This window comes from Anopheles coluzzii, chromosome 2 (genome assembly GCF_943734685.1).
Source record: "Anopheles coluzzii chromosome 2, AcolN3, whole genome shotgun sequence".
In the NCBI taxonomy this organism is placed as follows: Eukaryota; Metazoa; Arthropoda; class Insecta; order Diptera; family Culicidae; genus Anopheles; species Anopheles coluzzii.
The window spans coordinates 12,519,483-12,540,728 of record NC_064670.1 but is presented as its reverse complement, the minus strand read 5'-3'; the positions used below and the strand labels follow the sequence as shown (position 1 = coordinate 12,540,728).

General features: G+C 45.4%; 1 protein-coding gene across 3 annotated transcripts; it reads right to left on the bottom strand.

Moving 5' to 3' along the window:
- Positions 1 to 27: 27 nt before the first annotated feature.
- LOC120961488 (phosphatidylinositol transfer protein alpha isoform) lies at positions 28 to 20,691 on the bottom strand. 3 transcript variants are annotated; one of them, XM_040385212.2, is made up of 9 exons: positions 20,597 to 20,691; positions 18,802 to 18,994; positions 11,363 to 11,393; positions 5,728 to 5,839; positions 5,473 to 5,624; positions 4,425 to 4,502; positions 2,096 to 2,205; positions 1,854 to 2,033; positions 28 to 1,747 (listed from the first exon to the last, which is right to left on the bottom strand). In XM_040385212.2, the coding sequence occupies exons 2-9, from the start codon at positions 18,816 to 18,818 to the stop codon at positions 1,609 to 1,611; spliced, it is 819 nt and encodes a 272-aa protein (XP_040241146.1). In that variant the 5' UTR covers positions 18,819 to 18,994; positions 20,597 to 20,691; the 3' UTR covers positions 28 to 1,608. The 3 variants fall into 3 exon arrangements, with proteins under 3 accessions (XP_040241146.1, XP_040241144.1, XP_040241145.1); XM_040385210.2 differs by having other exon boundaries at positions 20,490 to 20,673; XM_040385211.2 differs by lacking the exon at positions 4,425 to 4,502 and adding an exon at positions 3,293 to 3,370 and having other exon boundaries at positions 20,490 to 20,673.
- Positions 20,692 to 21,246: the final 555 nt, after the last annotated feature.

Sequence of the window (21,246 nt, the reverse complement as noted above, 5' to 3'; positions counted from 1 at the left end):
CATAGATGCGCCCCAGTCTCGTACAGATATTTTTCAAGTGGTGTTTTATTGAACTCTTCGCTTTTTTTCCTTTTCCCTTTCTTCTTTTCTCTAGCATTTTTTGTCACTTTCTCTTCCGCTTCCAATGTACGTTTGTCTGTATATTTGCTTCCTGTCTTCCATTCCCTTTATGCTCTCTCTATATTCTTCCATGGCATTTCTCGTTCGCTCGCGTGTACTAGTGTGCTTTTGCAAATGGAAAATAGGCTTTGCTATTATTGGGGAAAGCGCCATTGTAAGGGTTAGCAGCCGTTATGTGCCCAGTAGTTAGTAGATATATGTATATAGCGGTTGTTTGTTTGTTTTGCAATTGCAATGCGCGTGTTAGTCTGCTCTACTTATTTATCACTAGCTCAAGTTGTCGCCCCGCAAGACATCGGGAAGGGCAGTAAGTGTAGCAGCCCACAACTAATATTGCTTGTTTGCTATGTCAAGGTATGTTTGTTTGTGTAGTAGTTTTCTTTGCAGCTTGCATCGCCAAACAGTATGTAGCTGTGAGTAGTTTATCGGATATCTACTTTCAGTAGACGATTTCCGTCCGCCAATCGCCGCACTGTGGTTGCACGACGATGCTACACACAATGGTTGAAGATTAGTTGTTGTGTTTCTTACATGTTTTCACACACAGATCCACATGCGCACATCACATTTTTAAATCTGACCTCTTCTCTGAACGCACACCAGCGATGGATGCGCAATATTATCTCTTGCTCTATTCACACTATTGCAATTTATTCGGAATTCACCCATTCTATGTGTGTTTTTTTTTCAGTTATGGGAGGGGGTAAATGGTTTAACGTTTGCGAATGTTACGTCCTGCGGCCATCCTCTACTCGAGCTTGGGTGCTGCTGTGCACATGCGTGTGAGTTCAGTAATTGTCTACTGGTTTTGCTTACGCTATTGCAATGTGTGTTTTGCACTATTTTTATCTGACTCTTGTCTGGCGATCCTGCTGCACTCACACGGTGAACCTGCTCACTCACCGACAACACGCGCGCACACACACACTCTCTGTACTAATTCATGCTTTCGATCCTACTGATAGTTTATGTTTTTGTCCCGTGTTGCCTAGTTGCATTTATAACACCACCATAATTATACTTCCCGTTTAACCCTGCCACTTCTTCTTACACTTTTCTATCTTCTTTTCGCTCTGTCTCTTTTCCACCAAACATGCGTTTGCTTTGCCGGTAAAACAGAGATGAAGAAAAACGAAACAAAAATGATAAATCAAAACAAAGCTTACGACAAAAACCGAGCAAAAACTGAAAAAATAATAATAAACACACTCCTCCTCCTCCTCCTCCTCCTATATATCCCCAGCTTCGATTCCGTTTTATCAGACGCCCTTCCGGAAAAAATAACCCCCTCACAACGGAGCAACAGGCCACGCACGGCTCTCAGAAGGAGAATGAGCATGGGGCCGAATGGTGGACACCCCAAACGTCGCATTCGCCAAGCCAACACATTCCTACGCCCGGTTCGGTTGTTTTCTTCATTGTTTTCTGCTCACAGCTTATAGCAAACGGTTGATCGGTACCCGGGAGGGGGGAGGCAAATGGGATGATCTAGTCACTTTCGGCACGCATACCGCGCACCTCACCGACATGGCGCTGTTTGTCCAGCTCCTCTTTGGTTTTGTCCTCCAGCTCACGGATGTCCTGCATCGTCAGTCCGTGCCAGCTGTCCATCCAGCAGAACACTTGCCTAAACAGAAACCAGGAACGGAGAACATGGAATGAAAGTAGTGCATTAGTACACAGGTGGCAACATAGATGATGTAGTAGGATGGCAGGCAAATCTTCCGCCTTACCGGTGGAATATGGTGAACAGTCTCCGCTCCGACTTCTGGATGAAGTTCTCTATTCTGGACTGCAGCCCGAACCATTTAAACTCGCAGGTGACCAGCTTATAGCAGGTCATTACCGGCGACACGCTCTTCTTCCAGTCCGGGCCGACCAGCGGGCCACGGCCAGTTTTCTTCGACTTGAACCTAACGGAAGCGGGAAAGAATTAGGACCAGTTGCAGGATTGTTTTGCTACTTTCACACTTACTTCGTGGGATCCTCCGTCTCTCTGTAGTCCGTCTGCGAGACGGGATCGTTTGCAATGTCGATGTGCACCACGTCGCGCTGCTTTAGCTTTTCCGGCGTCAACTCATGGGCCTTTTGGCGGATTCGTAACAAACGTACCCAGAGAAACCATTGCGGTTTTGGACGCACGCGACGGTTGGTTGGTTTGGTATTGGTTGATGTGGTTAGCAGCCGAACACGACGTACACAACATCCACGGTGACACATTGATTGGCGGCAGTAGAAGGACGTGAGATATTTAAGAAAGCACGTACAATACACGCGTACGGGTGGTGGAGGGTGTGTTGTGACGCGAATATATATATATGTACGCAGCATAGGGTATATAACGGCACATGGTGGCGGTGTTGAGTGTACAGCGGGGAGGAGAAAGAAAAAGTACGTTAGTATCGAAAAAGCACTTACAGCTGCTGCGAAGAAAGAAGCGTTACAAACATTAAGACGCACACAGACGATCGAAAAGGCTGTTTGTTTTTACAGCACATGTAAATGTAAATCTGATAGTCCTAACAAACACACACACACACAGACACACTATTGGTTGCTTTAGTCTAACAATATCACTCAATATTTAAAAAAAGCTATAAACAGCAGCTCTAAAGATGTAAGTTAATTGTTTCAAAACATTCCAAACAAACTTTCTAATATAATTTTAGATTGATTACAGCGATAGAAGTAAATAGAGTAAACAGTTTTTGTTTGTTTGTTTAAGCTGTTTGTACCCTGCCTGTTATTCTATGTCATATTTCTGCAAGTAGGTACTGACTACTAGTAGTAGGTTTTTATATTTAAAGCAAGTAGGTACTGACTGACACTACCGGTGTTTGAATACTTGGATTATACTTTGTCATTTACTATAGGTATTTAAGGTCATTCAAAAGTTTTATGATTTGATGAGTGCATTTGCCCTTATTGTATACAAAAGACACTACAACTTTAGCTTATTTTGGCAGAAAATTAATCTTTTAACGAATCAATGCATAATCAACTTCCTTCACTTAAAGTAATGCATTCAAGCGAACGCGATTTCATTTTCCAATAAAAAGTAAAGAGTGTGTTGTATTTCTTTGAAGAATACTTTGAAAGGACCGCTGAACGATTTACCACAAGTACTACTACTACCTAAGTGCGAAAATTGAAGCGTACGGACAACACTCACATTAGGTTGATCGCCGGCATCGGCGACGTGTAATGATTCGATACAGATGATGAAATTATCCTTCATGTAGCCGGGATTCTGAAGCCGGGTGGGCCCACGTGTAAATGCAGAGTCGGGTGGTGGCAGTGGGGGATAATGCCAGCAGCAGCGGTGGTAGCGCAGATGACGATGTGAGTGCGTATGTGTGGGTGTGTGTGTGGGTGTGCGGTTTGCGGGGGACGCATCGTGTGCCACGCACGGGACGATCATTCCGGCGCACGTGTGGGAAGCACATCACACAGGTGTCGTTGGGAGAAGGGAGCAGGTGGACGGCCAAAGGCGCATCAACGGGCGGCATGTTTGAAGGCGGGCGAAGCGATATCGTAGGTAGATTTAAATGGATGATAGTGGGAAAGATGGGAGGGGAAAGGATGTGAAAGTGCGAATATTGTATGTGAACGAATTGGCTCATCGGACGAAAGGTTAATCCGAATCATCGTGATAGTCACCCAGTGTGGGGAGAGGTGGGGGGCAAGCAAAAAGCGATCGGAACGGATCACACCCAGAGATCCAACACGTGATGTGGGCGCGATGGTAATGATATCAGGTTTTAATGCATTGCAATCCACCGGATAGAGTGTACATACAGCGCGTAACAATATTATCAAAGAAAATACAGGTGGTCCGTGTTTCCAAGTTTAACATTTTGTCGCCGAAAATTGCAAGTTTATATGGCCATGCGTTTCGTTCGTTCGTTAGTTCGTATAACAGACATCATCATTGCCCACATGTTTTAGTCCATCGTCAAACGGGCAGGCAGCAAACATGGCCGTCACGACAGCAACGACAGCAGCATGGAAAGAGAGATTGAAGAACGAACCGAAACAAAACAAACGGCAAAACGAAAGCAAAACATGGACCGTGCAAAAATAATAAAATAAACGAACGGAACGAAAATATAACAACACAATCAATCAAACAAACAAACGAAAGCCAATCCGAACAAACCAAACATAGGCATGATGGAATGAGTATGATGGAACCGGGAAAAAGATGAATGGTGGAAAGAGGTGATGGTGAGAAATAAATAAAATAAAATAAAAAGAACAAAAAGAGCATAACATTAGTTCACACCATATCCAGCTGCACTTACGTTCTCGAGATCGTCGTCACCATCGATACTGTACGTGTCGATCGTGATGGTCATCTTCTCCTTCATCCAATTGGGATTCTACAGGGATTTTGATGTTGGTAAATCATTATAGATTATAGAACATTACACGAAATTATCCATACTCTACTGACTAAAGCTGTTTGATTGTATACTGAATACGTTGTAACGTCCACGGCACAACACCTATCAACAAATGCTTAACACACGAGCCGTGTAAAACGAGATGACCGAAACCGTGTCAAAGGCCACATCTCTCTCTGTTTCCTTGCGTGAATAGACAAACCATTTCAGATTAGGTTTTAAAAATAGCTCTAACTTAATTGGAAACATTATCCCTTTTCTACTTTTTTGCCTGATCGTTCTTTTCTGTGGAAGCGCAGGTTCAAACTATTCCCAATCATACCACCGAAGGTAAAAAAACAAAACAAACAGGATAGCTTATTGGCTGAAGGATAACGACAACGGTACGGCAACGACGATGACGACCAGTAGGGGCACGGCAGGGTAGCATCGAATATCGAAATCGAATCGAAACACACACATTGGCTCAATTTCCGGGAGCGTCGTCCATATCCTTTCGGGCTGAAAACAGTACTATCATCATCATCATCATCGAACTTCACTCGAATGCTTACCCCAAACGGATCGTTTGGGAAACAACAAAAAAAAAAAACAGAGCGAACAACTGGATGGCGATAACTTTGTGCCAGTATACCGTTTTCAAAGACATAAAATTAAGCAGTTCGTGTTCAAATTTGCTTTTCTTCTTTCTGCAGTAAACTTTTAGCCTGCAATTCTATCAAACCATTTTCGCTCGTTCACACTGCGCCACGTGTGTGGTTCGATTGATGTTCGAGTCGCGTTTGCTGCCGGTACGACGATATTAGAGCGACAGTTGCGTTCTCTCTCAGCCTCGCGAGGACACTACCCCAGCATAATGCTTTATCGACTGTAAGCGATGCTTAAACCGGATAGAGAAGTATCCTCCGTTCGTTCGTTCGTTTCGCTTGTCTACGCTTTAACTTACGGTTATGACTGTCCGGCAGTACGGATATGCATTCCAGGCTTCCTCGTGCACTTCTAGCGATCCCTTGGGTGCGAGCAGCCGGATGAAGGCCGGTACCTTCGAGGCCAAATGATAGATTTTGTACGTATACTGGCCGGAATTGTACTTTCCACCTAAAAGTCAAATGGTTTTGGTCGGTGCCGGTGACCGAAAACGATTAGTAAAAATTAGACACATTTGCTAGCTGGTTTCATTCACTCTTTTTCCTCCTCTTACCGAGCAGTGGATAGTTGTCAAAGGGTTCATTTTTCAGCACCTCAATACCTTCGCCGCCACCGGTTTCGTTTTTGGACACTTCCGCCACGCAGTACAGCTGTGCTACTTGGTACTGTGTAAATAAATGAGAAAAAAGAGAGAGAAAAATACGATTAAGATAATCTATTTGTTCGCTGTAGGTGAATTAAATCTGCATCGTTAACCCAACCATTGTTATGCATCAATCTTCGTTAGGATTTCTATAACATTAACCACTAAAGCGTTATCCGGTCCATGGAATGAGAAATAATAAATCTATTTTTCTCAATGTTTGTCCTTTTTTAACACACACACGCGCGCAAAAACACCCCCACAGCATCATAACACCGAAAAGGATGTTCCAGTTTTGCTATCAGCATCATCATCGTCATCAGCATGAAGACAGCATGATTTATGAACAATTATCAAATGAACTGTGCAAAACATCACCTCCACCCTCTGCACACACACACACGTCATCATCATCCTACAGCCAAGCCAATTTCCCATTATAAACCGATTTTACTGAGAGTGGGCCACAAGGGGGCAAACGCCATAAAACATTGACGCAAAACCGGAGCCGAAAAAAAGGAAGCATACACAAAAAAACATACACACACACACACTGCAGACACACAAAAAGTGTCGGGCCAAATATGCAGCAGTAGCCCTAAATGGACGTTTATGGGGCGGCCCTGGAACGTACCGACGCACACACGCACACACACAAAGCGAGATTCACTTAATGGAGTCAAAGTTTAAATGGAGCACAACCACTTAATCCCTTACGATCGTCGGCTGTACTGCAAGGTCAAACGCACCGAGAAACCACTTTAATTTAAGAAGTAAAGCTGGAAGAGATGTTTTTATTACATTGTTTGTTGTTTAATTTGTTTCAAATGCAATAACCATACAGGATATGGGAGCTCCTACGTATGCAAACTCGTTTAGCACATCTCGGAAATCAAGTTTCAATCACTTTAAGCATTATTTCCACATTTTCTCATCACTTCTTTCCCCGCTTAACATCTGAGAGCACGGTCTAAAGTTTTGTAGAACGAGAAGATTACATGTAACCATGCCGGGCCCTTTCTACACTGCACCCGAACTGTGCAAAGGGCACGGGAAAAGTTTCTGCTAGTGACACTAGTTGGCTGCATGATGCCATTATAATGAAACACGCTTCAGCACCGCTCGCCTCTTGCGAAAACTAGCGTTAACCCTTTCTGCTACTAGCTCGAACCATAAGAAAGGTAATAAAAGTTTCAAATTAAACGTGTCCATGCACAGCAAAATCCAACAATTAATAAACTTCTACTATTCTCGGACTGGGCTGCTCCGGAGCAGCGTTGTGCCGCTAGCTGTAATGGAAAAAGCTACAAAGCAGTAGAGGAAAACACCAATTCCAACTTTAAGGAAGACACACCAACACTATTTAAGCTCAAATCAATAAGCAGTAAAATGTGTAAAATGCGTGCAATCTGTGCTCCCTCTTCCCGTTTGGCAACCTCCATGCGTCAATTGATCCCATTTTAAATTGGACATTGGAAGAAGGCTGGCGCCGGCCTTTGGCTACACCCGGCGGTTCTTCCGTTTTCTCTGTTTTGCCGTCTGCAACAATATATTACTCTCTGTCGCCTCTATTGCTCTCTGTCGCCTTTTAAATCCAATATCCTGCTTCCGCTTCGGGAAGCACTTCACTGCACAAACTTCAGGGGATCAAGATGGGATAATGCCAATGGACAAACATAGAAGCACTCATTTCAGACTTTCTATGCACTCACTGATGCTTTTCAGATTATCATGGCTTATTCGGTAAATAACAGCATGAATGTAGCAGAAGGAGAAAAAATATATAGCTTTTAAGTTGGAAAAGAGTAGCCTTTAATATCGCCATCGTACGTTTAAACGTTTAAAACCAAACATCCACGTCTCTCGGTGGTGTTAATCAGGCTAAAAATAGAACTGAGCTTTCATTGAAGAGAACTACCCCCCATCCTCATCGGGTGTTGTTTTATTCAGATCTCCAAGCGAACGTCAAACGTCGGAAGGACTGCTGCAAACGTCGTGGCAGTAAACAGGGAAGGAGACGGAAAGAAAAACAAAGTATATTATGCACTACACTAAACACTAACGATCTTGAGGATTTTCCTCACCGTGGCCCATTTAAAACAGGACTCGCCTTACTTCTCGGCCAAAGTGTCGTGACGGCACAGCCCCAGCCCGGGTGTGCACCCATACACAACGCGTCGTTCGGTTGACGTGTCCCTGATTGTCTACATTATACGCTGATTTTTACTGTAAGGCTATGTATTTCCCTCCTAGCGTAGTGACGTAATGCTACACATCTACCCCAGGCAAGGGGCAGGATAGCGAGCGGCAAAGTGTGGAGGGCCCTCCTCCTTCCACTTTCCTGGAAAAGCTTTTTCCGGCTCCGTCTAAAGAAAACCCCCATCATCCTTCCTCCCTCCCGCCAAAGCTCTCCCAAGGGAAGTGTGATATTTATAGACAAATCACGACAATTCCCTTCCCACGCTTCCGGACTCGGGTTTTGCAGTTTGTAAACGAAGCGACACCACACCATCATCCGCTAGCTTGCCTCTAACCTGCGCACCCCCGAGAAACGCAGACCACGTGGTCAATCTACACCGCAACGGTGCGCATACACTGTACACACCAAGGGAGAGGGGGAGGGGGGGGGGGGGGGAAACACGCTTCCATCTGAAAGCTTCCGAAGGTTGGTGAAGCGAAGAAATTCGGCATTGAAAAGGAGGCAAGAAAAATCAGACGCAGCACCTAGAATGCCGTATTTAAAAGGCAAGAAAGGCAACTCACGCAAACTCAGGCGGAGGAGAGATGAAGAACGAAAAAATACAAGAGGAGCGGAGAGGACAATTTCAGTATATTATTGATTTGTTTCTCCCTACCTTCTGCCCTGTTTTCTTTTCGCCCAAGGGGGAAAAAACGGAATTTCCTATGGGACGATTCAAATGTAGGCAGCTCTCGTCCATGCTTCGCCCTCGCAAGAGAATACCAATGGGGATGGATTTGATTTTTCCTTTCATCCATGAACCACAAAAAACGGCACAACAGGAACACGTAAAAGGTGTTAACATTACCGAACATAATTCGTGCACCAGGCGGTTAGCACTCAACCGTGCGGGCACTTGTAAAAGTAAAAGCGTTTTGGTAGAGAAAACGATTCCATTTTCGTTTCGACAAACCATCAAACTGATAGCACCAAAACAAGCAAATCAGGAAAGGCGAGATGTTTTTTTTTTACGCAAACAATCGCCCCTTTTCCAAGTCTTGCAGTGACTTTCATTGACTGAAATCAGTATCGCGGGTCAGTATCTCGGCTCGGCCACGATAAGCCTTCGCACCGTCCTTCGCAATGTTTGGGTAGAGAGAATATTACACACGATCGGCAGGACCTGGCCGCCTTCCTTCCAAACCAACGGAGCACAATATAAAGCACACGCTGCCGCCGGAGTCTTCTCGGTTCCGTTTTGTTTGACTTGCGGATGAAATATTGTGTTTGCCGGTGCGTTTTATTATGATTTCTCGGCTCGCTCGTTCCTGCTGCACGTCCCTTTTGCCTTGCTCGCTTGCTTCTTTTTCTTGCAGGGAGAAAGAACTGAAAGTACGAACATGAATTAAATATTTCATCACGTCCAAGGGGGAGTTGGGGGGGGGGGGGGCGTGAACAGGAGGCAGCAGCATGCTTTATGCTTTCATTTTCGCGAACTTTTCCATACCCTACTCTAAAGACAGATACTTCACCATCGGCACCAGCAGCTCACACTCAATAGCAAGTCGTCATCAGTCCCTTTCCTACGTAGTAGGACGATTCAAACAACCGTACTCTTTTTTTACAATTTGTTTCCTTCTTTGTAGAGGCCCCGAGGCGAGTTAGATTACAGGTTGGGAGGGGATGAGGATGTGTTCTTGTTCAAAGCGATCCCAAGCGTGGCAAGGAGGAACGAATTATTGCAAGGTGATTTCGCCATACTGATTCTCCCTCCTTCGGGGTTTCACGCCAACGTGCCTAATTGCTGAGATTTAGACGTTCTGCACATACTACGTACTGGGTGCATTGGAGAAAGCGTAAATATTAACGCCCTAGCAGCTGCTGATGGAACTTGCCGTATGTGCGAGCTCAGTGTGCAACGCGGTGGGTGTTCCGGTAAAGATTGCTTTTGCTTGAGTTATGAGGTGCATACACATATTGCACGATAACAACAAGTTCTCTTTTGGGCTTGCCACTTTCGGGAGCAAAAAAGGATGCTTCTCTACCTCTGTTCCAAAGCTCAAAGAGCATTCCAATTTGCAAAGAGCAAATACGTAATGAAGAGAAAACAACCCAAACACCAAAAGTCAGATACACTATATCCCTCCCCATTGCAAACGGAGCGTACATAAGGGAATTTTCCACCCATGAGACATGATGATGATTTCGTTTGATACATCATAGTTTCAACTTCGGCACCGGGCTCGAGATGCTTGGGCGATTCTAGATAACTCCACAACAACAGCAACAATCCCCCCTAAAACCCTACCGTGAATTGTGAAATTTATGGAAAAAACAACACGCATACACTTCTTCATCTCCCACGCAACATTTCCCGTTCAGTGGGTGCAGGCACGCGCGTCCCCCTTTGGCTGCTGCTGGTGCCACAATTTCTAGAAGACTGCGTTCCTTTGCCAAAAGAAGTCCACCCAAAAGAGTTTGGGGATTTTATCCGGAAGCGGACATCCCCATGTATGAAAAGCCAAAGCAGTTTCTCAACTGCTGTGTACATCGGCGTGTGGTAAAATGGTAAAACTACTCCCAGTGAAAAGAGTTTCATAAAAAAAAACACATTCTTCGCTTTATGTAACACTCTTTTTCCTGTGCCAGTTTAAAAAAATAAACAAGAAAGTGATTAATCATTAAAGCTCCAACAAACTTTCAACCACCGTTGCTGCATGTGATTGAAATTCAGCTTTCCTGGGAGCGTAACGAGCTGTTCAAGGGTATCATAATTCGCTTCTACCGCTACTGCTGCTGCTGCTGAGTGAATTCTGCCGAAAGCGAAAGGACGCAAAACTTCAGGCAGGCCAGCAGCACTAACCAAAAACCCACGCGCACGAACACGCACACACACACACACACACACGGGTTCTTCTGCTGATGGTGGGTGGTGGCATAACTTCTTCTACACCGCACAGTAAGCAGAAATGTGCTTGCGTGGGAGTAGTCCCGGGCAGCCGAAAGATTAAATGGTCACATGTCATCAGCATATCCCCACCATCACCACCAACGATTCGGAGCAAAACATCGTGAAATAATGACGGTGAAAACCGTTTCATTTCCTTTGGTTCAGCAGCAGTACGAATCCGGTTCGAAGGACCAAACTGTGAGTGCGGCGCGGTGGAATGATGCAGTCAAAAGTTTCCGACTCTTGATAGTGGTGGTTTTAATGTGATTGGGAGAGATTTGTGGTAGACCTCAGGGGAGGGGGAGGGGCGGTCTTCTACATCACGTGTACCAGGTTCTTGCTTCTTGTTCTTGTTCTTGGTTCTTGTTCTTGGTAGTGTTAGTTTTACTGAATCTTTAAACTAGCTGACTGCTTACCTCTTCGACCGTCAATGGCAGCGTAACTCGACTGAAATGAAAGGAAGCAAAGGATACACGTTTAATAAATACTGCCATTCTATGTGTATGTATGTTAAACAAACGTACTGTTTGCCGTATATTGTGGTTAGTATTTGAAACATACTCATTCCCACCCACTCATAATTAGCGCCAAATTACATGCCGAGAATAAAAATCCACCCCCATGCTGAGCTGCTGATAATCGATAAATTACATCATAAACGGCCCAACCACCCTGCAGCTTCTTCGCCCCGTGCAAAGAGCTGCCACGGTATCATAATCAAATCTTGGGCTCCCATCACCAACATCGTCATCAACATCATCATCATCGATTGAAATTGATCAGCTAAACGCGAAGGAAAAAACAACAACAAAACACCCATTACATAACACATCGCAGGTTCACTCAGAGAGGCGATGGTGCGTGTGTTTGTATGCGCACTCTTGGCCTCTCCAACAGTGACGTCGTTGTGGTGTTTGCTGCTGTTTCTGTACGACGGCGGTGTGTTGTGAAATGGAAAACACATCCTACGCCAAGGAGCAAAACTATAGAACCGCTCCAACAGCACATACCAAGGCTGCTGCCGCCTTCTTCAGCGGATTACACACACACACAGAGCACACAAAGGGCAACGAAGTGAGAGAGAGTGAGAGAGAAAATGAATCACAAACGTGAGATGAATACTCCAACGGTAGTACACAACACCACGGCCGTGAATGAACGCTGCTGCTGCTGCTCACATACGCAAAAGCACGGCGTCCAACGGTGAGAGGTGAGATGCTGCAGTGAGCATTGACACCTGTGCTTGTGGAAAACGTGTCATAATGGAAAACCACCACCACGTGCTCGCGCGGTGCACAAGTGGGGAGTTTAAATTTTTCTAACAAGGGAACAACAATAATAACATGTAATGTTTAATTAACAATTATTTTTATTTGCTAGAATCGACCTAACAAAGTCCCGCTCATGATTTGAACCGTCGATCTGTAGTGCGTAAGACCGATGACATTACCACTGCACTGTGGCAACGCTTCCCGCGCTGTACGTTTATTTCCCACTAGATGCGGAGTTTATTCTATCGAATTAGAGATCAGCGACACTATTTGGCAGTATACGCGCCGAAAAGCATATACTGCTACTAAAACGAAATTAAATATTGACACAGAAAAGATGAACTTTTAGAGTTTGTTGCGTTTGCACATGTTTGCGCCCAAAAAAAAGCGACCTGTCTATTAAGCTCGTATGGCATCGTTCCCGATAAGGAGTGACAATGAAATTGCAATTATCGGTTTCAGCACAGAGCCGGAAAGGTGTTTTTTTTTTTTTGCTCAGCCCGATTTCTGGTCCAACACTACCCGGTGGTCGCAATCAAGCGAGCAAACCAAAAAGTCATTCGACCAAAGCCCTCACAACACGACAGTGAACAGCGAAAAAGATAACACGCGTACGGTACCGGCTGTACGGCGCGGCAAAAGCGGGGTTTCCTTTGGGAGCAGCACACCAAATACCCTTAACCATTCTGCCACCCCTTTTCCCTACCGAAATTTGGTGCAAGAATAGGAGTAACAACAATAACAAAAAAGTGAAAATCATCATCAACACCCCTCCCCCTCCTCACGTGGGGCTTCGAATCGATAGTAATAATGCTGCTGGGCGCGATGTATTCGTACCCTTAAGGGTGTTGTGAGCCAGTGTGTGTATTGGGAGGGATTTTTTATTACGATTTCGTGTTATCAATATCCAACACACTTATCCGGCTAGCATGTGTTGCGTAACATGGTACGCTCCGAGGTTAACGGTTTGGGAAATGATCCAAAATGGATCGTGGAAGGTTTCACACAGCCATACAAAAAAGTGCCATGATTTTGCAACTACTCGATTGAATCTAAAATATTTTTAAAACTTTACTACAGTGTGCACTAACACATAAAGAGACAGCACAAATACTCTTCGCCCGCAGTGCTACTACTTTCAAACAGCTCGCGATACAAATGTTCTCCAGCACAACAATTAAGCTTCAAGATTGAATCATGACCTGGCTATGAATAGAACATTGCATCGCTTCATGCATAAGTAAAAGCGAAGGAGAAGTAATGTAAAAAAAACGTACACTACTTACTGGGTGAGAACTAAGCACACTCCATTAGTAATTGTTTCATTGTGTGCTCCTCTCCCAGTTACTGGTTTCCTGCGTCATCGAGATTGTTTCATCGCTTACACTTAACAGAGTCAAGAGCTGCGGCAGCAACATGCAACAGTATTAAGCTTGTGCCACATAAAAAAAACGAATCAAACGAATCGTTTAAACGTGCCTCAATAATGTATGCTTCGCCAAAGCAGCAAACACTAAACCGAACTGGCACAACCAGCGCAAATGTAGAGCCACAGTGAGTGAGGCAAAAAATCACGACCTCAGCTTTATGACGTTCGTTGTGCCGTGTTGTCCTCGCGAGAGGGCACACCGGCAGCAATGGTTAGCTTCCCGGTGGCCCACATGTGCCGCCGTGCTAATAATGCTCGCCTAGTCCGACGCACGACGATGCCATACAACTGTGTGCGCTGCGTGTTTTACCCTCAATACCCTCCTCCCCGAACCCCGGCAGCGCGAATAACGACGTTCAAGGGAATGGTCGGTTGGTAGGTTTGGTTCATGGACGGCCACGTTATCCTCGAAAAGCGTCGTTGTCGTTAAGCTCGCGAATTATTGCTCCCCGGGAACGGGTCACACAACGGCTGTGCCACCTCTATCGCGTTCTAACAAAATGTTTCACGGAGTGTGCTGAAACTGTTACTTCCGTTTTTTATCACCCGCTAACCACTTATTCATCTTCATTAAGGCACCGATCGAGAAAGAGTTTATGGTCTTTGCAGAGCAAGAAGCGAGCCGGTCTTATATAAAAAAAGCGCGCATGGATACGATGGAGGGCCAGTGGCACAAGGTGAACAGTTTTTCCCTCTTCTCGACACCGCCATCCTCGAAGTGGCCTACCGACCGGCCCCCCCTTCCCTCGGGGGTTGTATAGAGATAATTGCATTTTCTTCCAACTCTTGCCGCATGCTTTACATTGACCGAAACACACAAACACACAAGACCTCCGGTAATACGCGTGCGTCCTCAAGTGTCTCTACAATTACAAATGATGTTGCATGCCCGGCATGAAGGTCGCACGAAAATTGAAGGGAAAGCATTGAAATCGGATATGAAAACATGGCTTGCAAAAACGTTCAAACGGAAAAGTTAGCGTAGCACATAGCGTACTAATCTTTTTCCTCTAAAAATATCCCCCAGAGGAATTATAGGTTCAAGAAGGAAAAGTTTTTCACCACCACCACCGAATTGAATAATTAATCGTCGGTCGGATAAAGCGGGATATACACGCGGTTGGCCCCATCAAGCGAACACAAACCAAGCCGAAAACCAACGATTAGAGCAACATTATACGCACACAGCAATAGTAGCGGGCAACACCGTAGGCCCTGACTACTCACCAGAGGTAGAGACGGTGTACGGGCGATATGTAAATATAATCCCCACAACCGGAGCCAACTGAAGCCAATTAACCTTCCTAGAAGAGGCTGCGCACGTTAGGCACGATGACGATTAATCGATCGCGGCTTGCTCTGACCACACACACACACACACACACACAGAGCTGTGGCCGATGCTATCGTTGTGGTGGTACTGAAAACGACGCATGAAACCGGCTGCCTGTCTGAAAAGCTTTATCATTTGCAAAGCAAGCGCTCTTCCGGCAGCTTTATGCTCACTGACTCCGCACCATCTTATTAAGCAAAAACGGTTCTGATTACGTTCACGTTCGACCGGAAGGTGAGCGTGTACGATCGGATGCTGCGAGCGTGCGAGTTGTTTTACAAGGTGTTAACCTTTACTTTTGTGTCAGTGAAGTTTCGTTACTTACATCGTTGCATGGGTGCATGAAGCCCTAGTGACAGTTGGGCTGAAAGCTGACTCGAGAGAAACCCTGTACATCCAGTTGCTGGAAGTCGTCATTGACGATCAGCGCACACTGGATGATGCTCTTGAAACGATAGTGAGCGTGCTGGAGCCCTCTGCAGACATATCTCTGGGTACAGATGATAAGGTGCATCTCGATTTGCTTGCGATTACCATGAACAAACAAGGGATTGTAACTGGATGGCTTTCGACACTAAACTTTCGCTGTCCAAGCGATGCCGACACTTGGCAAAGTCAATAGCGAATGATCTATTTACAGGGGCTTCTTTGGTACTTTGTCAGCTAGCCACACGTATGGAAATTTCTATATTGACTCTATTATTGGTCTATTGATAATTGAATACTACATTACAATACATCCCAGATAAAGACTTCCTCTATTTCCTATAATTCTATATTTGAACATAGAATGAATACGTTGTGTATTCACGCCCTTCTAACCACACAACGCACGTCAACGTCACGTTGAAACCCGGTGGAACCAATAAAGGCCACGCAATTGATAATTTTAAATTGATTTTCAGATGATGATACCTCCAACCCGAACCCGAACCTCATTTTCAGTGCAACGTGCCATATACAACGTATTCCCCATAAAACACGCACTTGCCTCCCGCTCAAACGTACCGTCAAGCCTTACCCACAAGTTACACTTCTCTCAAATTAGTCAGCAAATCCGGTTCGAACTTATCAATCTTTAAGTCGTCGCACAGCGCCGTCACAAGGGCCACGACACCACCGGTGCCGAGATAAATGCGTTTGCACCAAGAAACCGGCATGTTAGCATTATTGGTGGCTTTATCGCAAAATAAACCATGCCACGATGACAAACTTGGACCAACTTGGTCTACGCCAGCCCCCCCTTCTCTACGCACTGATAAAGCCCAAATTGAAGACACACGTATGCCGCCTTCTTGGATGAAGTTCCTAGGGCACTCGGAGCTAATCGATTAGGAGGCGAGACGATTTATCAAACTAATGGTGGATTGTTTTAAACTGAAGCAAATCATTCATTATTCAAGAGTATCCTTGACAACAGAACTATAGTGACGGCCAATGAATCATTTAATGTTTTTTTTTTCCAAATTCTTCCCCAAACTGATAACAAGACAAGTGCGGTCCGATTGCAACAATATTCGGTGCATTACGTGTAGTACATTGCACTAAAAAAGCCATTAAGCATCGTATTTCATTTCATCCGCAATATCGCTATTAAAGGACTATCTTAATTATTATAATATTTTTTATATCACAGCAATACCAAGCAAAAGAGCAATGCTTAATATTCATTTCCAAAATTTTCCATCCATCACGCACACGTCTTTATGTACAACTGGAGGGGGGGAAAAAGCACCCTTTTTTAAGTGACGCTCATTATGGAGGGTATTATTTAAATTTAATTTTCCATTCTGCTCTCCTCCCTCACGTCTCCAAAATGTAGCTCTCGGAGCAATAAACACGAACACCAGCGTGCAGTCTAAAATTAGTGAACATTTTTGTGCCTCTGCCAATACTACAATTTTATCCATTTTTCGCCGGATGTGTTGCTGCTGCTGCAATTGATGCTGATTGGTTTGGCAATATTTCCGCGTGGAAAAGAGCAGTGGAACCAATTCCGAAACATCGATTCCACGATCGGGTAAACGCACCCCACGGCGCCCCCCGCCGGAATTATTATCGATCTCGAAAATTGCGTTTGTACATTGCCTTGACACCGGCCAAGGCCGACTTGATGATGCTTGTGAGATACGTGCAGGGTGAGTGAGATGGGTGCGATGGATTATTGGTGGATTCCATTATTCGTATCACACTAATTAATGTCAATTATGGTGCGAGAATACGACCCCGGGACAAGGTTGCGCGCGCTGCCGGTCGATTCTAAGATGCACGACCCCTCGAATAATACATCGCCTCCCCGCACAATTGGATTTAATTTGATCGACTCTGGTCAGAGGGTGTTGGAAATGGGCATGTGTGTGTGTGTGTTTGTGTGAGGATAATAATATCACTATTTCGAGCTGGAAATAGCGCCTTCCTATCTAGGGGCAAATGCACTCTCAGTCTTATAGCAAAGTTTATAGCGACTTTTCTCTTCGACCCAGAAAACAATAGCTCTAATTGCACCTCGCTTAATAAGCCTCGTGTAATCGCAAATGAGCCAAAGCTCAGCGATACGGCAGAAGATTGCAATAAACGTGACTGCATAATGAATTGCCAACAAAATCGAGCGTACAGGGAAAAATGGACAATCAACACATACACCAACGTGTTAACTCCACGTTTGGAGGAAGGTGCTCGTCCCTCGGCATTATTGGCGTGTGAAGTGCTCTTTTTCTTTTGAGCAATTGACGGATCGACGATGCATTGAAGCGGCATATGCTCGTCGATCGTCAAATCAATGTGGCGGAATGATGGTTCAGGGCAAAATGTCCATCGAATGCTGGCTTTGAACACCACATATTGAACACCACAGTTTTCTAGCGCAGTGAAGGGGAAAGTATTGGGTAAAACCGAACTACCACCGATGGTGTCGTGGTCGTGGCTGTACTATCGCTTATCAGCGCGAGGTGCCAGGAATGTGTGTGGGCCAAGCTATTACAGCTTATCGGAAATGGTGCTTTACATTGAACGCCATTGCAAACAAGCACATGCTTGGCTTGTTACTGGGACAGATTGGTGCTTTACTTTCAGTAGTTTTCATGTTACAATAATACATTTAGCAATTGGTAGAAACAGTATTCCTATTTGAATCTTATTATGTAGGTATAGGTTGGAAATGATCATGAGCCCATCATCCCCATCATCGCGGGCGGTGAGTAATTCATAACTGTTTTTCTGTTACAGATTTTATTTATTTTTTCTAAATTTTCTATCAAAACTTTTCCATTCATTCCCTTGTAGTTTTCCATTCATTCCCTTTTAACTTTTACCCCAAGCTCACTGGTGAGAAATTTCATCTCACCCAGGCGAGTCTGCAAAGCCTCTCTCACCAATCAACCACTTCTGCTCTCACCGCTGAGTGTTTGCGCTCTCTCTCTCTCTTTCGCGCGCGTTGTTTCGGGTTTCCTTCTCTCAATTTTCCTTCGCTCGCCGCTAGGGCATGTGTCAAAATTTATTGGCGGCGAAAAATCAATTTTTACCCAGCATTTTCTTTTGCCCACTTTTTGCGGCACCCCGCACCATATCCTCGCAAAAATCGATGTGTGTGGTAGCGGGGGCTGGCTGGAAACATTTGCCGACTGCTGCTTTGAATGGCGGAGACACCAACGGCTCACACTCTCCGGGGCCACAAATCAGTGGTGGTTATGAGGCGTTGGCCCATTCCACGAATAAATAATCTTCTAGCTCCCCTTAAGCAACTCGGACATTAGGGTGGGCGGGTTGTCTCGAAACACAAACACACAACCGACAGGATTCTAAATCGACGCTACGTATACTTACAATTCTTTGATCAACATTTTGCACCTCCTCGGAACGGGTTTATCTTCGCCACACAAAAATACGGCCTTTCCTTTCTGCACCAATCCTTTACAGCGAATGTCACTTTTGGATTAACTTCACTTGTGGTCTGCCGAAGGTGGTGGTGGGGCGACACACAGGGGGAAGCACACGGATCTGTGGAAATCTGCTAATGCTAACAAACCGGCAAAAAGGGAAAACACATGTACTCGCAACTGAGAAGCATCGGCACAACGGGAAGGAAGCGAAGAAAGGGGGGGGGGGGGGGAAGTTCGATCTTGGCTTTTCAAGACACGGTGAGGTGATACCGCAAATAAACACACTAACGTTGTTGCTGCTGCTGCTGCTGTTGCTAAATCTAAACAATTAAACCACACCAGCAGCAGCAGCACATTCTCGCGCACGTTTCCATCGAATTGTGTAACTGCTACACACTCGGGCGTAGCGAGATAAAGCTAATCGGTGCAAGAACACACCACACAGCCTTCCTGGATGAGCTGATGATGCTCGTTACCCTCGAAACCCTTCCCTTCGATCGAGCAAAGGCCACGCAAGAGTGCGTGCTACTGTCCTTCGTTTGTCTACTACTTTCGCTCGTGCAAATCCTGGGCTCGGTCTCGCGGTACTATGGCAACAGACGCATCATCATCACATGGGGAGGGGCATAATCAAGAGGAGCCTCCTTGCCAGCACTGCTAACGCTAATGAAGATGTTTGCGATGTGTGAGGTGGATGCAAAGGTACGTCGATAGATCGAACAGATGAAACCGGACGGTCTCTGCTCGCCCCTTTCTGTTGGCAGTTCGACTCTACACATACGTGACCTCACACACCGCACACACACACACACACACACACACCAATACACACCACGCGCCCAATCCGAACCGTTCTTTGTCGTCTTTTTCTCGGTCAACTCGCGCGCGCGACCGCACACACACACGATTTGCAACATCGAACGACATGTGTCGTCGGCGTGTTGTTGTTGCTGTTGTTGGCTGCTGTTTTGTTGCTGTCGTCAGCAGCAGCAGCAGCAGAACACTTGAACACGTAGTAGCCCCCCACGACTGGTAGGAAGGATATACCGGGGACAATGACAACACTGTTCGCCCCATCGTCCGTCCATTTCAACTTCTCTTTTTCACACGCTCCGGAATCGATGACTTAAGGCCATTTTTTCCATTCATTCGCAGGCGTTCCCGGATGTGGTTTGCAATCGATTATTCATCAGCTTTCTGATTCATTACTCCTTTCCGGGGACAGGGGGGCTTCAGGAGTACTCGATCCCGAAACACCCTTTGCGTTGAACTTAACCTAGAAAAAAAACACTCCACCGGTTCGAATTTCACGATTGCTACTGCTGCTGCTGTTGGGCTGGTTACTGGAGGATCTGAGGTGGCGGTGACTCACGCAATTTTTGCCAACCCCGTTCTTCTTTACTTTCCCACTTGATTATTTTCCTGCTGGGCGACTTCACTCCAGTCGGCGTGAACCTGTGGCCTCGCCGACCAATCACCCGGGGAAAGGGAGGGGAGGTAAGGAGCGAGCAATGTTGTATTTTCTTCGGTGTCGCGAAGGTGAACAGGGGAAGCAATGCGGATTTTGCCACTCACTAGGCGCAGCACTTGGTTGCTGTCGCCCCCCGAAAAAGTACACGCCAACACACTTACTCGGGGGAGTTGTCTTTTCGCTTGGGCAAAAAGAACGAACACGACACGGCACGAAATCTCTAACCGCACGGCACGATGCGACGAAATTAAATAAGATTTTTGCCTACACTTTTGTCTGATTCCGCGGAAACGCGAGATATGGCTCTCTCTCTTCTCGCAGAGGGTTTTCCAAGCATTGAACACGGCAACTAGAGGTCGTGGGGAGAGGTTGCTACATTCGGAACGATTTGACAATTGCGGTACCCGAAGGAGATGTGATTTGTCATACATACGGTACCGATTGGAACAGGCACTGTTCGTTGGTAATAGCAAAAAGTAGACTTTTTTGTATGCATTTTATTCAAAATTGAATGAATTTTACACAGCTGCACAGTTAGTTCATTTTTTTGAAGATGGCCTTATCAAACTAACAGGCAAACAGACAACAAAAGATCAAAATTTAAAACTTTATATGGACGTCAGTCTGAGTAAAGTTCCCACCTAGTCCGATTCCTGTATGAATCATCCTTCAGTGGCGGAAATTAACTAATCGGTTGCATTGCACAAGCAAGTTTGTTTTTCCAACGAAGCTGATCGATCATCAGTGTGACGACTGAGGTAACACTTTTTGGCTCAACCTTCCCTTCGCCGAGTCGAAACGTCAGTTTTCTGTCAGAGACAATTTGAAATTGATGTCAATATCAGTGTGGCCAGATTTTTTGGCGGTTTTCGGTAGGAGCGTCAAAATTTTATCGGTAATTTTCGGTAGGAGTTTCAA